Below are 17,898 nucleotides of genomic sequence, written 5' to 3' on the forward strand. Positions count from 1 at the left end.
GGTGGAGCACCAGTGTGCAGAAAGTTAATAAAGGGCACCCCAGAGGGCACTTCATCCTGTTTTATCCGCCATAGGGGCATCCAAGAGGGCTCTTTTTTATTTAATTGACTGGTTTAAAGTATCAAAGGTAAAAGTACTCATTATGCAGAATGGCCCCTTCCTGCGTGTTATTATGTAATTGGCTTATTATTGTACACATTGTAAATTATAAACAGCATTACAATGTTAATGGTAGAGCTAAGTTGACCTATTTATTAGGAAGTTGAACTCGTAATGTATCATATTATCTTGATCATATTTTTTGTTGTAGTGTAAAGTAGCAGGGCATTACAGTACAGTAAAGTACTTCAAAACTACTTTGTTACTTTTCACAACTGCTCCTCAGTAATGTCCACGTAGCCGGTTATGTTGAGTTTAGATACTATGCAGGATTATTATGAGTGCCAAGTCCATAGTTATTGTTTTTTTATACACAGGACTTCCTTTATTTTTCAGACCTACTAAAAGACATAGAGCCATTAGTGAGCATCATTCCCCCAGTAGTGATGACTGGTGAGTTAACACTGCTTTTAACCCATGCTAGATCTTAATGCAGTGCATAGACTTGTGATTTATTTACATTTGTGTGAGCAGTTGTTTATCACATTTTGGCATTAACACTATCAAGTAAAAAAAAGAATAAAAATAAAAAAAGATATACACTGAGGCACAAGTATTCCCCCAAAAAGCCAGAGAGACAATTATCCTCAATCCGCAGGAAGTGGATAATATGGCAGTAGACTGATATAGTTCATCAGCACTATATCAAACAAGGATAATGCCTATGTGTACTGGAAGGAAAAAGGAAAGAGTCATTTCAACATGCCTATGTATTGGCCCAATATAACTATAACTGTTGTTCTCATCAAAAAATTCAGTTTCTTAATTCATGAGTCAGTGTGCATCATTATTTATCTTATATAAGTCTTGTCTACGTGGAATGACAACACCCTGACTGACCCTTGGATCATTCAGTTATTCATTCAAGTTTCTGTTTACTGGAATTGCTTTGGTGATGTCCCTCTCTATTTAAATAACTTTATTGCAGGGAGTGGAAGCGTTGTGTTTAGTACTGTAAATCCTAAACCAAAGTTTAATCAGTTTAGAATGTGAATCAGATTTCTGGGATATCTGTTATCAATGCCCAGACTGATGTTGATTATGAGTTTGTGAACGATAATATTCCACACATAGGCTGCCTTTGGTTGCATACATCTTTGTAAAAGGTCACATATTCTGTTCAACTAACTGAATGCTTCTCATCATACACACTAAGCTTCATCTTCTGACTTAAAACACATTACAGGTCCATTCGACAGATTAGCATTGCAATCCTGTTTTTAGCTATGCTAGCAGTATTGGTATAGGCATGTCACCCTTAAGATGAATTGTAATAACTTTAATAATCCCATTACCTCCAGCAGTTAGTAATCAGGTTCAATTTCATTTTGTCCAATACTTTGTTTTTTGACCAAATACCAAATATGTACGGCATTCCCATCAGACTGTACTTAGTGTTTAGTGCCAGCTACCTAGTGCTAGCATGCTAGCACATTAAACTAATGTTGAACATGGTGAACATCATACCTGCTAGAAATCTGCATGTTAGCATTGCCATTGTCACTGTGTGTATGTGGTTAATTAGCTTTTAGCTCAAAGTCCTACTGTTTCTAAGCCTCACAGAGCTGCTAGCATGACTCAGTTGTTAAAAAAATGTCCGTCCATTCTAAAATAAAGGCAATTTTCTCTCTTAAGAGCAGTTAGTATGACAGCTGAATATGTTACAATCAGTAGCAAGGAGAACAGAAGTGGGTTTTCATATACCTTCATTCTGAAGACTCCATTTTAAAACAACACTGTTAAATGTTGTCTGTCGGGGTAAAGAGGAGTGGTGCCGTGGTTTTGTTTTGAGGCAAAGGTCTGATAATGAATGAATCCAGTGTGTAGAAGAGAAGATAATCTTTTGTGTAACAGCCTTTAATTAGGAGGGCAAGCAGGGGGGGCTGACTGAGAAGAGCTCGTTAGGGAGGTACATGGATCTCTGCTTTCTGAAAAAGGCATTGGTCCACTGATTGGTTCTGATGAGACATGTTTGAGAAAGGCCCCTGGTTGTCGCAATGGAAGCGAAGAGACTGCTGTTGTGGCCATGACAACATAATCCCCCATTCAAAAAGAGCCCCTGGGTTCTGATGACCCAGTATGGCATGCTGCCATGAATTACTGAGGACTGGCCATCCAATGATGGGCTGAGAACTACGCCTGTTCCTGTCTCTCATTACTACCCAGGCTTGAACAACCATAATGTAGTCAGAGCAAACAACAGGTGGATGTTTCTGTTTAATACATCCATTTCACTTCAGTGCAATGCTTTTGGGTGCTTTTTTTTTCCAGAAACATACACACGAAGGTTTACTGCTGTGTTATTGGCTGTGCACTTCGTGCTCGTGTTAATCATTTATATTTACAACTGCAAGGCAATATTCACAAGGAGGAACAAGAGCCAAAGGTCTCATCCAGACATAAAGGAGAACCTCCTCTGTGAATGTCGGCTGGTAAGTCTGATTGCTACGTTTCATAATTAGGTTTACCTTTTTAAATGTTAGCGCGATGTTTTTAGTTACCATATAGCATGGTTAATGGTGCTGCTCTCTTCAATCTGACATAGTAAACTATGTTGTACTGTACTCTATAACTTTAGCTTACATTTATAGCCTATACTTGTCTTTTCATAGATACATATTTAAATTAAACAATTCTCAGAAGCATGGAAGTATCAAAGTGATTCATCCACCGAAGTCCTAGCATTAACAATCAGTGTATTCTCATAATATTGATTGATCATTGCTTATAACATACAAAACCTTACCGGAAATGCAGATTCCATTTTGTTTCTGTCTTTAACGAAATAGAAGAAGAACTTAAGGTAACCTAGGGGTACTGTAAAATGACCTACTTCTTGTTGTTGTTGTCTGTTGAAGATGAACTTCATCTCGATGAGATTAAGGGGTTTTTGTTCCCTCGTGTTGCTCATGTTATATTCAAATGTTTCTAATGTAGAACTTCTTGCTTACATTGAAAAACATTATGTAATTAAATTCTCCAATTTAACATAATTTAACGCAAAGCGGGTCTTGTCTAATTACCTCCAACTGTATCAATATTAAAGAGGAAATCACACAGGGCAGAAAGTTGATGCTGCTCTGTTCTCTCTGTCATGAAACCGTACAACATGTTATGAGACACTGCTCAGTCATATCACAACAGGTGGTAAAAAAACCTGCTATGATATTGTTAACGTGGGTGCGGCCATATGCAATATGCTGTTAGATTTCAACCCATGATTGAGGCACATAAATAACTTAAATGTCTGAATTCTGAAGGTTACATCAGAATAATCTATTTTTTCTTTTTGCTTTATAATAATTCCTTAATCTGCTGATTATTGTTTCAATTAATCGATGAATAATTCAGCCAGAAAATTGTGAAAAATGCCCATCACAATGTGAAGTCTTCAGATTGCTTGTTTAGTCCAACCAGAAGTCAAAAAACTAAAAAGAATTCATTTACAAAGATAATAAATCAGAAAAAAAGTATCAGAAGCCTCACATTTGACAAGTTGGAAGCTGAGTTGATCACTATTTTTAGCAGCATGGCTCTATGGACGGCAAGAAGGCCGGTCCAAATCTTTGGGCCAGACTGAAATAATGTTATTATAATTAATTGTTGAGTGGATGCAACAACTATTCAATAGTATTAAGTGTTAACACAGTATATCTAATTTGTTGTTTAATTGACTAATTGTATCAGCTCTTATCAGATTGCTCATTCTTTTTATTTGCAGACATGGAGGGGATCACAGGAGTCATGATGGTGTTGTGCCTTATTGGCTTAAGTAATGGTGAGTATTTAGTTAATTTTATTGCAATTTTGTCATTATGTCTTTACTATGTGACATTTTACTTATACTGTATGTTTTCTACAGCAAATACCAGTCCTACAATCAACTCTGTTGTTCATGATGTGTGTGAAGACGCCCCCATAGGTACAGTATATACTATGTGTGTGTGAATTTTTGAAAACCGTTTTTTGTTTCACTTTTGCATTATACAAATACTGCACACATTTATTTATGTTCCACCAATGTTGTTTTCACAGGTACCCACGTGTTTACTATAAGCGCAACAGACGCAGAAAATGACCCATTGACGTATTCACTCACTGCGCCCAATGAGGATTACTTCACAGTTGAGAGGAACACCGGGCGTGTATCAGTCAGCATGACACTGGATAGAGAGGTATGTGGCGTGGTGGATTTAGAGATCCTTCGATTCTTCAATGGTTTCATTTGGATTCTGTCTTATTTCTGTCTTATTTTCTTTATTCTAGGTGTTTGGTAGTACAATGGAACTTGGAGTTCTTGTCGGTGATGGTTCCAATATAGTAAGTTTCAGTTAATGTTAATGATCCATTTATATCAGTTTGTTCATTATATTCAGAGTTCACCATGCAATGTTTTTCAGACACCAGAAAAATTAACTATAATATTGGGAGAGGCCAATGACAACCGACCCATATTCCAGAACAGTCCATATGACATTGAGGTCCCAGAAGTAAGTCAAACGTATTGGTTCTCTTACCTATTTGTTCATCAGTTTATCTTTTCTGGCATCAAACTGCCAATCCATCATGATGTCAAAATTAGCTTACATAGTTGATAATGCTGAGAGATATTTGTGTGTTGAATTGTCGTTTGTTTTTCTGTCTTTGTTTTTATCCCCTTCCAATTTATCAGAACACCACTGTAAATGCGACTCTTTTTAGGGCAATGGCCACTGATGCAGACACTGGAAATAGTGGTGTTGTTCGATACAGCATTGATGAAGTAAGCTTCTTTTGTAAATCATGTAATTGATTCATATCATATTCTGCTTTATTGAAGTGTAATTTATATGGTATTTTCTAGGTTACTCCAAATGATGGAGTCAGTCTTTTTAGAATTGTACCCATAACTGGGGAAGTGAGATTAAATGGACAACTGAATTACACTGCATTGAGCACGTTCTATCGGCTGAAGATTAACGCAACTGTAAGTACCATGCATGTAAAACAATAGTTAGACATTTTGGGAAATGTGCTTATTTGTGTTCTTGCTGAGAGTTAGGTGAGAATATTGATGCCACTCTCATGTCAGGGAGTGGTGTCAATCTTCTCATTTATTAACTGTGGGCAAGATACTGAAGAAGCATATTTTTCAAAATGACATACTTGGATTCAATTGTTTTTCCCCACTACATTTGTACATTTGTACATTTACCTTAACCATGACATGAAAGGTTTAAGGAGTAAAAAGGGGTTCTGCTCTGTTGTGAATCTAAGGCAAAACTGATCTCTGAAGTGATTCATTATTTCATTGCAATACAATTTTTTTTATATTTGAACAAGACAAATAATGATGATAATTAAATGTTGTCTGAATTTTTATACATCACTTTACTAATCTAGAATTATTATTGTGGTAAAAAAAAGTGGTAATAACATTTTAGAATTTTGACAACCTTGTTTGCTTGTTTGCAACAGGATGGCGGAGGCAATTGTTGTCATGATACAACCAATTACTTCTCAAGCATCGCTTTTTCCTTCATTACGGTTACGGATGTCCCAGACCTCGACCCACAGTTCATTAGTATTCCCTACGTAGGGAGAGTTGAAGAGAACGCTCCTGTGGTAAGTGCTGATGCATTTTATTCTGAGCGCTGCGTTGGAAAATGTGACTTAACTGGACTGATGTTAATTTTCAAAGAGAAATTAGAAAGGAGATGAATTACAACCAATATGTCGTCCAGTGCATTCCATTCAGTTGTTGCACATTTTCCTTTGTGTTACGTCTGCTTTTCATTGTGATGAAGCTGCGTGTTCTTGTGTAAGCCCAGGATTGATGTATATCTTTAGACATTTTGTGTGACAAAGCTGGTGCAAATCTCGTTGTGATTTATTCAAATCTACAGGCAGTAAGCCTGCTTTGAGTTGTGTGTGGATGTTAAAATCTTTTTTGTTTCTTTGCCAGGGCCATTCTGTGTTTAAAGTGACTGCCCTAGACCAGGACACGGGAGTCAATGATGATATAATCTACAGCATTCAAAGTAAGCTCGATCAAGCTCAGCTAGAACAATTTCTTCTTTGTACCGAGTGAGTAAGAAATGTTTCTTCCACATTGTTTGACAGATTCCACAGCAGAGGGCCTGTTTGAAATCTCAGAAACTGATGGCGTCATATCTGTACTGTCGCATATTGACAGAGAAGTTATTGTTGACATTGTTACCCTGACTGTAAAGGTACAGTTGTTTTTTTTGAGTAATACACCAATTCCTTCCGCTGTATGTAAATTTACTTTGTATCCGTCTTGCATATATTTCCAGAGCAACACTTAAAAAAAAATAAAACATTTTTTATCCCTGTTATTTCAGCTATAACACTTAATACCATGAATGTTTGAATTATTTACATTCAGCGTCTTAATAAGGCTTCATGGCTTCATCCTCCCTCCTGTGGCTCCTTAATGAGAGACAAGGAGGCCAGAAAGAATACAAGCGGTTTGTGAGGGAGGGTTGTGAGAAGTAGAAGATCTTTGTTCTTGAACATTATGCATATTAACTTCACTTATGTTAGAAACAGCCTTCTCTCAATCACAGCCCATGAGCACCCAATCAAAGAAAGATGCCTGCTGCAGTCTGTGAAACATAACAGAAGATTATCATTGAGAACCTTATTTAATTAATTCATTTTTTGCAAATGTTGAGACTGTGACATATTTAGTTTTTTTTCTATTTTAGGCTACTGAGTCTAAAGCAAACATCCACGGGTTCCAAGCCAGCACCACAGCAGGAGTACAGATCAACATCATCGACGTCAATGACAACATGCCGCAGTTTTACAAATGTGGAGATAAGTGTGTGATGGAGAGTCACTTCACAGGAGAGGTTGTTGAGCACATGTTGGGCTCTGTTTTTATCAACATGACTGTCAAAGATCTGGATAAGGTGAGAGAAAAAAAATCACCCAAAAAGGGGACATTCTTCAACTAAAGTGAAATGAGTGAATTAAGAAATATTCTTTCATCGCTTTTCACAGATGGTCAAAACTTCTCTAACCCTGGAGGGAAATCACTCAGACGTGTTTTCTGTGCAACCGCAATTTACAACGTCAGACAGCGTCGTTCAGCTGCAGGTCAAGGATCCCCAAAAACTGGATTTTGAAAAAATACAGCAAATGGTTCTGCAAGTGAGAACAATTAAATTTGAGTCTATGATCATAACAATTGTGACATTTTTCATCTTTTGGTTATCATATTTGTGATTTTTAAAGCACTTTCCCAGTCTGAGCTGCTTCCCATGCTTGTGTTATGGTGCAGGTCATTGCCATAGATGGAGAAAATAACACCTTCCAGTCCACTGCAACAGTTACTATTAACATCAAGGATGCCAATGACAACAGCCCTACGTTCATGCAGAACACGTATGAGTTGAATGTTGCTGAGCACTCTCCTGTTGGGACAATATTGGACACCTTAACTGTAAGTCCTTTACTATCTGGAGTCTTACTCAGACAGTCTTAACTTGCATGTAACAAACACGTAGCACTTGAGGAGCACACAATGTTTTTTTCCCCCCCAGGCATACGATCCTGATACGATGGATCAAGGCAACATAACCTACAAGCTCCTTCCAGACAGCATGTACGGCAAACCAGTTAGTCTGCTAATTTGAATACAGCCACTGTGCAGCTGTTGCTGTGATGCTAACTGAGACAACACCACTGAAAAGTCTGTATCTGTGTTTCAGACTACTGTATTTTGATGTGGAGCCACATAACGGCGCAGTTTACGTGAAAAACGCAACTCTGGTGGACCGTGAGTTCAGATCTCTGTATTCAGCCACTCTGCAGGCCAGAGACACAGACGGCAAGCCCGGCAGCACAGTGCTGGAGATCACTGTGACTGACATCAACGACCACGCCCCGATCATCAACAGAGACACTTACCGGGAGTTTGTTAAAGAGGGTGAAAAGCTTGAACTTCGGATAGAGGTAACTGTGAGACAATAAGAGAACAGTTAATACATCCAACTCTTAAGTGTCGGTGCTATACTTCACAGGATTAATGATATATTGTTATTCTCCGTATCGTTATAAACCTCGGTCCCAGAGATTGTAACATAATGGAAAATGAAAATTACTTTACTGTCTTTACTTTAGGAGAAAGCTAGGAACCCAAAACTGTGTACTATTTTGGCCTACAGCCCCCTATTTCCATTTAAGAGACGTCGTAAGAAAGCACTCCACCAATGTAGCACTTTACACTTCACACTATAACTTTGTCAAACTCATGTTGTTGACAGTTCACAAAGATATTTTCTTTCTAATTTCAAAACCTTCTTCCTTGTTAAAACCTGGGGCTTACATTACCCGCAATGCAACTTAATTGCAACAGTTTGGTGGAAGATGCAATTGTGTTTTGTTAGTAGCAGCTAATGTTGCCTCAAGAAGAGTTGAGGAGCGGGCGACAGAGGTCTGGTAAGCTCACTTCTCCCTAACTCCACACCCCAAGATCTTTTTATTTTCAGTCTTGTAGTCTTCAGCCCCAACTGATGCTGAATCACGAGACATCATTTGAGGCAATTTACCAGATTTCGCGCAGCTCCCTCTGGGGACACAGAAAGCTAAATACAACTTTTACTCCAAAACACCTGTAAACAGACTCACAGAGTTGATGTGTAAAATCAATGGAGATCCCTTTTATGCTACAGCATATAATGATATCTTCGACAAAAGCATTCTTCCAATATAGTGGCAACAGTTTAGGGAGGCGCCTCTACTGCTTCAACAAGACAATGCACGCAGCCGGGTCCAAAAAGAAGATGTCCAACAGTCACATATGGGTGTCCACAAGTCTTTTGGCAATGTAGTGTAATTGCAATATTTAGTAACTAATGTAGTTTCTTAACCATTTCTTCTAATGTTTCTCACTTGGACAGGCAACTGATGCAGATGACTCTGATACCAAAAACAGTCAAATAGTGTTTGGAATCGTACCAAGCAAGTACAGTGATAACTTCACCATCGACTCTGACACCGGTGTGTTAACAAACATGGGTGAGCTTGATCGTGAGGCCCTGGACCCGAAGCTGAATGGGATGATTGAGCTCAATGTAACTGCTACTGACAAGGGTACACCACCATTATCCACCATGGTCACCGTTATCATCACTGTAGAGGTAAATCTTCAACAGGTTGTAGCAAAGTATCGGTGCTGTGTTGCTACTGAAGCTGCCACTCCTGGCAAAGATGATAACCTTCCGTCTTTTCTTTTGATGCATCCCAGGATGTCAATGACAACACACCACAATTTAAAGCCTCCTCTTACAAATTCTCTGTCAAAGAAGGACAAAAAGGTCGGTATTTAACTTTGCAAAGCACTTTCAAGTGTTCATAAGTGTGTGGCTGGATTCTAATTATATTTTCTATCCAATCAGGTGCCTTTGTGGGTTCTGTTCAGGCGGAAGATTTGGACCAAACAGCAGAGTTTGAGCGCATTTCTTTCAGCATTATTGAAGGAAGCTTTGGCAGCTTCATCATTCGCACCTTCGCAGAGGAGCAGGGTTACAGGGGAAACATCACCGTGGACCCCGACATTGAGCTGGACTACGAGAGTGCTCGCAAGCAATTCCGACTGCAGGTAGAGGCAACAGATCTGGAACAGAAGAAAGCCGTAGTGACGGTGGACGTGGACGTGTTGGACGTGAACGATGAAAGGCCCGAGTTCAAGCCATCAGACCCAGTGACAGTGAAGGAGAACATCGCCAGTAGCGGGGCTGTTGGGAGCTTTACAGCGCAGGACAAAGATGGAAACCACTCACTGGTCTACGAGCTGGAATCCATCAAATGCAGATGCAACGGTTCTCTGACACCCTGCAGCTGGTTTATTCTGGATCCAACGGGGGAAGTCAGAGTCAACCCGGGGCACACAGTGGATTATGAAGAATGTGACCAGGTGCTGATGGAGGCTCAGGTGGTGGACGAGTACACGGAGAAAGGAGAGAACAACAGCGTCACAGCAGGTTAGCACTGGGTTGTTGTACAGATAACAAAAGCAGTAAAAGCATTTAAAAAAGAAATCATTTACAGACCTGCACGCACATCTCACGTCATTTTACTTCATTTTTTTTCTTTTGCAATATTTCAGGACAAATGGTGATCAACATTGAAGACATCAACGACAATGCTCCCCAATTCATTTTCTCAGATTCTGTATTTGGTGAGTGTATATTTGAGATTCTGCTGTAATTTTATTTTATTTTAGCAGCCTTTGTTTGGCTTTGTGACCCTTTAAACTAAACTTCAAGCTGTCCCGCTCAACAAAAAGCATTAGTCATAGTCAATGGACAAAGTAATTTAAACGAATAAACTTTATTTTGATTTTTTTATCAACATTATAAAGTTCAATACATATTTTTTTTCTTTGGATTTCAGTTGTGGTGTCAGAAAGTGCAAGCAAGGGGACATCGGTAGCAGGAGTCACTGTGAGTAATGAAAAACAAATAACTGACATGATTTCAGCTTGTAAATGAGATATGTGACATGAAGTCTTGACATTCCCGCTGGTATCTCTCTCTGCTCTCAGGCTACAGACCGTGACTCTGGGATAAATAGGCAGATTGACTTTAAAGTAACCGCAGTCCAATTCAGAGACAGCAACAATCAAACAAGTGACACGAGGATTCTGTTCGAGGCCGTCACCACACAGCAAAAGGACATATATATTGGAATTATTCAGTGAGTACAAAGTCATTCATCAGCATCATAGTGCCATATCTCATTCTGCTCTAAATAATTATTTGTGCTTTTCTCACAAGCTTTTGTGTTTACCGCTGCACTCATTTTTATGTCTAAATGGAACCTGGACCAGAGCCTCTCTTTGAAAGGACTGTTAATATTTATTGTTGGAAAGTTAATAAAACAACTACAAAGAAGCGCAAAATGACAAGAAAGAGACTAAAAACAACTACAAAGAGACTCAAAGTGACTTCAAAGTGACTTAAACGTGACTTCAAAACCACAGAGACGCAAAACAATTACAAAGACATGCAAAGTGAACAAAAAGAGACAATACGACAACAACGACAACAACCAAAGAACTATAAAGAGACATATTGCGACAACAGAGATGCAAACAACTACAAAAAACTCAAAGAGACACAAAATGAATACAAAGAGACACAAGACAGCCACAAAGGGAACTACAAAGTTGGCAGATGGACAACTACAAAGAGACACAAAATAACTAGATGGACAACTACAAAGACACACAAAATAACTAGAAAGAGACACAAAATTGCCATCAAGACAACCACAAAGGCTACAAAGAGTCACAGAGTGTCTAGAAGATGGACGACAAAGAGACACAAAAGGACTAGATAGATCACTGCAAAGACAACTACAAAGAGACTGATAATGACAAAAAAGAGACAATATTACGACCATGTGTATCTGTATCTCTGGGTGTCTTGGTGTGTGAGGGGTGGGCTGGGCTTGTACATGTCTGTGCCAAGGGGGCCATTGTCTGACAATCTGCCCATGGCTGGACTGATTTCCTCCACATTCCACAGAACTAGCGAGGCACTTGACATATCACTGAAAGGGAAGTATTTGGTAACAGTAAGTGCAACTGACACCGGCGACCTCTCCACCAGCACTGTACTGGAGGTGAGTGACTCAAACCATGCAGCTGGATTGTCATTCATATCAGACGGACAGTATGACTTCAGCCTGATTTCCTACTTCTTATTATTTTGCAGATTTTCGCAGTTGATGAATCATATCAAGTGGAGCTTACATTTACAAGACCCCAAACTGTTGTTGAAGAAAACATCAATGAAATCATCAGGTATATTTCTCCGTGCTATATTGTGCTTTTGTCAAATTTGAATCAGATGACACTGAATTAAAGATTTTCTCAATATTTCATTTATTTGACACTTACATTTGTCATGTTTTACATCGGGGACTTGGCATTTTCTCTGATCTCTGAATTTCCAGAGCTCTTACTGCTGCAACCAGGGCTGCTGTAGAAATCGCTTCCATCAGGTCTGACACTGCTCAAGCATCCAGGCAAGCTCTCTTTTCTTATCACCTCTAAGCTTGAATCACCATACATACAATTAAATGATGCGGTCTGTGAATACAGACAAAGACGACCAATTAGTGGCTGGTGCCAACAGGAACTCAGATCATCTTCAACTCTTTAGTTGAATGCATATACTGCTGTCCACTAGGTGGTGCCAGTGTCCCTGTAAACAGCCATATTGTCGAGGACAAATTATTTGCTGATAATTGTAATTGTTCATTTGGGGTCGCTATTTTAGGTGTATAAGTGAGTTGTGTTTTTCTCTCAGGGTTTCAGGTAACACCATCATAGTGGCATATTTTGTCTACTCCAACGGGACTGCTCTTACCTCTAATGAAGTGGAAAAGATGATCTCTGATCCTCAACACTCTCTTGTACTTATAGAGCTTGGCCTTGCGGACATTGTGAGTATGAGCAGTTTTAGAGTCTCTTTTCTGTCATGTTGTACTTTCTTCAACTTAATTCAAGCAGCCTTACTTTCCTCTTGTTAATTGCCGTAGTAGATTTCCATAACTTCCTTTCCCGTTGTTGATGCATAACTTTCCACTGAACTGGAAGAGATTTCCTTTTATACAGCACAGTGAGAAATCTGTACCACTACTGTTAACTGCAACAGATTTATTACCTTGTTTGTATCTGACTTACAACGCAGAGGGTACAAACCTCCATATATAATAAACATTGATTGTTGTAAACGTACAATATGAATCAAAACTACAACATATTGAGCCTCATTGGAAGCTAACATGAATGACAATTAGTGTGAAGTGTGATATAGTCATACATTCATTTAGTTTTATTATCACAATACAGTATTATTGTTGTACTTTAATTCGTGTCTGAGATTTGTTTAACCTAACCAAGCCAGGGTGACGGATTTCTGGTTTGAATACCGAAATAATCCCTACAATTGTATTAATCATTACCATAATTAACTACATTTTACTATAATGTACAAATAATAATAATCAGAATGTTATGAGGAGTCTATTGCAGAAGAATTGTCAGTGAACTGACGGTTCTCATGTTTGTTTCATTACAGTATGTGTTAAATGAAACCTCATAGGTCCACAGACAGGAGTATACTAAAGAGATTTCTTACTTGTGCTCCAGGGTAAGGCTCCTGTGATCGAAACAGACACTGACCCTGTGAAGTACGCCCTGTTCGGGATGGTGGCCGGCCTCGTCATCGTGATGGCCGTGCTCACCACTTCACTGATGTGCACTCGCAGAAAGTAAGAAGAGGGATTTGGAATAAAGTTAGGGACAGGATAGAACGGGACAATTAACTATTAACCAAAGTTTATCCCGGTGAAGTTTCTTAAGAAGCATTTATCAAAAAACATCTCTGAGAGGTACTATGTCTGTTCACAAATCAACTCACTTCACGCTACAGCTACAGCAGGAAGCTGAAGGCCGCTAAAGCCATGAACTCTGCAGCCATGGTGACTTCAGGCAACCAGAAAAGTGGTCCTGTGGTGCCGGGAACCAACAAGTACACCATGGAGGGGTGAGGAGACAACAGCATTAACGAGATAAACGAATGAATAAATGACTTGAAATATGACACGTGTTTGTCTTCCTATGTATGTCATTATTAATGAACAGGGCGAATCCGGTTCTCAACCTCAACATCGACACAACCATGATCCTGGACATGGACGAGGAGAGCTCAGACGTGGACAAAGTCAGGTAAAGAAAACCTCTCTGTGACTGTCTGCACCATCTGTTGATAGCAGCTATTTGCTCCATCACAAGGTGGTGGCTCACAGTGACACACGACCTCGCGCTCCACTCTGTCGCCGTGCTGGTTGATAAACTGGGAATGTTTCCAGCTGAACATTTTGTCACAGCGTGCTCATGACAGCGTGTTATGATGGAGGACTGGCTCTCCAACGTTGGCATGTGGCCTTTATTTACATCAAAAACCTTAACATGGATTTCAGGAAGAAAAACAAAACTCTCTTTATGAAATTCATGCATATGGAGATAACTTTGATCACTTTGTTTTTCTTTTTCCCACAACAGCCTGAACTCCAGCAGTTATGATAAACCTAACATGGTGAGTTGGCATTTTAAAGTCCATCTTCATTTGTATTAATTAGAATACGGCCTTATTTAAATACGTGTCTGCTCCTCATTAGATGAGCATCCAGGAGGAGGAGGATGATGACAACGGGCCACTGGAGTACATTGAGCCTCTGGGTGCAGCCCTGGCCCAGCGGGGCCAAAAGAAAGGCTCCGACAATTGTCACATTGCTTTTAATAACCCTGCATTCAGCACTACAGACCTGTGATGGATATAATGATGGCCTCGGATGGACATCATGTTGCTTCTCTGTAATCAGTCAAACACATTGACGGTGTTGGATGAAGTCTTTGTGTCTCCAAAGCTTTCTGTTGTGACCAATTGTAATGAGTTATTAATATAATGCATGAATTTGCTATGTCAAAACATTAAATTCAAGGAATAACAATAAAGAAAACCAAAATTGGAGATGTTACTCTGTGAAAACAATATAACGATACCACATAGTGTATCGATATTGTGAAATCTGGTTTGGTTATTTAATAGACAGTTTTGTTTGTCAAACAGTTAAAGGAATAGTTTGAGATTTTGGGAAATATGCTCATCCTCCAGCTAGCCTGAAAAACAGCCTTACAGCACCCCAGAAGCTCAGCTGGCTGTTTCCAGTCTTTAGGCTAAAGTTGGCTAATTGCCTGCTGGCTGTGGCTTCACATTTAGTGCAACGACACAAAAACCGTCTCTCGGAAAAAAGCATATCCCCCCCCCCCCCCCCCCCCAAATGTCAAACTCTTCTTTTAAAAAAATCCTCATATAATTGTAGCTAGACGATGAAAAACGAGACAGAAGCAAAGGGAAAGCAAACAAAAGAATTGTTTGTTGCACATGTGAATCACTTTATTTTTTGTTAATATATTTAGCGGCAGCTAAAAGATGGTTTGCTTTGAAATAAACTGTAATATATACGCTATGTCAACACACAATGCTATTTTTTTTTGCAGCTGATGCTACCAGAAAGACATTCCAAAAAGAGTAAAATATTGCTCAATGTCAATGCATAAATTAATTCCTTTTTTGTGACTGCACGTCAGCCAAAAGGCTTAACCTTATGCCTGTTTAATTAGTCAGTGTTTGCTTTGAGTTTGAGATTCTCATGCTGGAATAAAACCTCATGCAATGTGACTTTGTGACTTCGTGCAAGCAGTGGATAGAAAAGATTGTTTCACCGTTTCCTGACATCGAAATGAATGTAATGTAAGTGCAATCTGAATAAAATCAATTTTGCCAAATGTGGATTTGATCCCACTTTTATGAATTTAACGTATGAACACCAACGTCACTGACACTGTAACAACCTCTGAATTAAAGCACATTCAAAATAATTCATCACATAATTCACAACTGAATCACTAATCATGGCATTATAATACAGTAAGTCAAGTCAGTAAGTAATGACTGAAAATACCCTCATATCAGCTGTCGATTGTGCTCGTCATTATACAATTAAATCAAAATTGTGCCAAATCTAAAAGCATAATATAAGACATACAAAAGCTTGCTCTACTGGTCGGGACTCCTCACACAGGCACACCAAAGCAACATTTACATCCATTTTAACTTCTATACACTTGCAACAAAATTACCCGCAGGTTGCAACGACTGACCACAAGTACATACTGTAAATTACAATCAACAACTGTCACTGTCATCTCTCTCTGTCGTAGCTGTGTTAAGCTTGTGAGCAACCAGGGGGAAGGATTGCCATGGCTTCATATCGTCCGAGGTGCATTTAAAAAAGCAGCAACAGCTAAAACGACTAAGCAGACAGTTGAGTGGTCTGATTGAAAAACATTAAAGGAGAAGAGCTATCCAAGGCATTGATACACCTCTCCTTTTTCAAAACATGAAAATATGGAACTCCAAGAAAAAAAAGAAAACCCCATCTTGTTTGGCTGATTCTCAATGCTCCATGATTGAAGTGTTATGTTAAATGCTTTTGTGCTTTTTTTTTTTGTCTGGTGTGAGGAGGCGATCTGCTTCTCACACATCCAACACAATGTCACGTCTTGAAGTAAATCAGCGTATAACTGACACATTCTTCACGTGATTTTTTTCTAAAATGATTATCGCACAGGTTTTCTTGTTTCCTTCTAAACAGCTGTTGTTTTCTCCACAGGATTCTTGTGTCACTCAGCGCTGTGAGCTCTGGAGCAACAATGTGGCTGCTGCATGTTCTCCATTAGCTGACGGAAAGGGTTTCTTCTGCGTCGGCTCACCTCTCCATCCCGATCTCCCCTTTTCCCTGAACGGCCCTTACCTGAACCGGAACCGGAACCAGAACCAGAACCAGAACCCCCCTGGATGGACTCTGGAGAGAGGGGCATGGCTGAGGGGTTGAGCGGAGGAGGGGGAGGCATTGAGGGCTTCTGCTTCTTCACCTGCTTCTCCAGGTGTTTCTGGATGGCTGAGCCCAGCACAGCCACTTCCACCACCGCCCCGTACACCTCCCATGTCATCCCCTTTTCATCCCAGCTCACCTCCTGCACCGGCTCCTCCTCTTTCTCCTGACAATTTATTGCCTCCTTTGTGTCGTCTTCAGCTGCCTCCACCTTTTTCTCTTCAGTTACTTTCTCCTCCTTTTTGTCCTCCACCACCTGCTCCTTTCTAACGTCTTCCTCCTCCACTATCTTCTCCTCTGTGCGTGCATCCTTCCCGATCTCAGGAAAAACTGTGATGGTGGGCGTTCTCGGGGTCATAGGTGCTGTAGCGACAGACCGAAACTCTATCTGCTGACCCACCTTCAGCTCAGCATCTATAGTCTCTGTGCCTACACCTCCACATCTCCCCAAAGAGCTGGGGAAGTAGAAGGCTTGGTCGCCCTCAGGAGGGATCATGGGGCTGGTAGCTGCAGACTGGCACTGCACCACTTCCAGGCTCACCTGCGTGCGGATGCTGTGGCAGCCGAAGGGAGCTGGAGACTCAGGGACAGGAGGCTTTGTCACTTCTCTCAACTCACCGCCTGCACCTTTGTTGTCTTTCACTTCTGAATTCACGTCTGTTTTTGCTTTGCCGCAAGCAGAAACAGAAGATTTCTCTGTTTTCCTTTGTGGAGGGTTTGCGATTGAGATCTCCTGTACGTCAGGGGCAACAGTTTCTGTGGAGACATTCTCCTTTCCATCCGCCCTCTTTGCATCACCGTTGTTCTCTCTTAGTTCCTCATATTCATCTATTTTGACCATCTCTGTCTCAAGGGTATAAAAGGATGACTCAGCCTTCTCTTCCCCTTCCTCCTCATTGTTGCCATAGTGGGTCACCAGGATTGTAATGTCTTGATCCATACTTCCCATCCTCTGTTGCTTACGCTGCTGATTACTATCCTCCAGAGTTACTTGTGAAACTGTTAACCCGGCAGCATTGCATGAGCTCTGTGGAGATGCATTTGAGCTGAAGCACTCGCTTTGCTCCTTTGATGTGGTACATTTCAAAGTTCCAGTTATCTCTGACTTAGTCGCTTCTTGACTTTTTGTCTTCTCTTGTTGGCCACGCTCCCTCTGCATCTCACTCTTTTTCACTTCATCCTGCTTCTGCACCGGCTCTCTCCCGCTAAGCTCCGGGAAAGCCGTGGTCGAGGGCGTCTTTGGGGTCATGGGAGACG

General features: G+C 40.2%; 1 protein-coding gene across 1 annotated transcript; it reads left to right on the forward strand.

Moving 5' to 3' along the window:
* The first annotated feature begins 545 nt into the window (after positions 1 to 545).
* cdhr2 (cadherin related family member 2) lies at positions 546 to 14,514 on the forward strand. The gene is made up of 32 exons (XM_076103797.1): positions 546 to 552; positions 2,431 to 2,577; positions 3,857 to 3,937; positions 4,022 to 4,081; positions 4,195 to 4,334; positions 4,426 to 4,479; positions 4,560 to 4,649; positions 4,832 to 4,921; positions 5,003 to 5,125; positions 5,617 to 5,763; positions 6,104 to 6,179; positions 6,262 to 6,371; positions 6,870 to 7,076; positions 7,168 to 7,317; positions 7,448 to 7,609; positions 7,710 to 7,771; positions 7,878 to 8,121; positions 9,069 to 9,308; positions 9,416 to 9,485; positions 9,567 to 10,151; positions 10,277 to 10,348; positions 10,564 to 10,613; positions 10,715 to 10,866; positions 11,700 to 11,796; positions 11,889 to 11,977; positions 12,130 to 12,201; positions 12,486 to 12,621; positions 13,331 to 13,452; positions 13,614 to 13,727; positions 13,826 to 13,909; positions 14,246 to 14,279; positions 14,362 to 14,514. The coding sequence occupies exons 1-32, from the start codon at positions 546 to 548 to the stop codon at positions 14,512 to 14,514; spliced, it is 4,020 nt and encodes a 1,339-aa protein (XP_075959912.1).
* The last annotated feature ends 3,384 nt before the right edge of the window (positions 14,515 to 17,898 follow it).

The sequence above is a fragment of the Anarhichas minor genome, unplaced genomic scaffold (genome assembly GCF_050575085.1).
Source record: "Anarhichas minor isolate MPS153535 unplaced genomic scaffold, ASM5057508v1 ptg000028l, whole genome shotgun sequence".
Classification (NCBI taxonomy): domain Eukaryota; kingdom Metazoa; phylum Chordata; class Actinopteri; order Perciformes; family Anarhichadidae; genus Anarhichas; species Anarhichas minor.

Bases quoted from the DNA above. Each gene is read 5' to 3' on its own strand.
- cdhr2 (XM_076103797.1), top strand. The intron at 4,082-4,194 runs GTACAGTATATA...TTGTTTTCACAG, and splicing joins GTGTGAAGACGCCCCCATAG to GTACCCACGTGTTTACTATA. The intron at 7,077-7,167 runs GTGAGAGAAAAA...CGCTTTTCACAG, and splicing joins CTGTCAAAGATCTGGATAAG to ATGGTCAAAACTTCTCTAAC.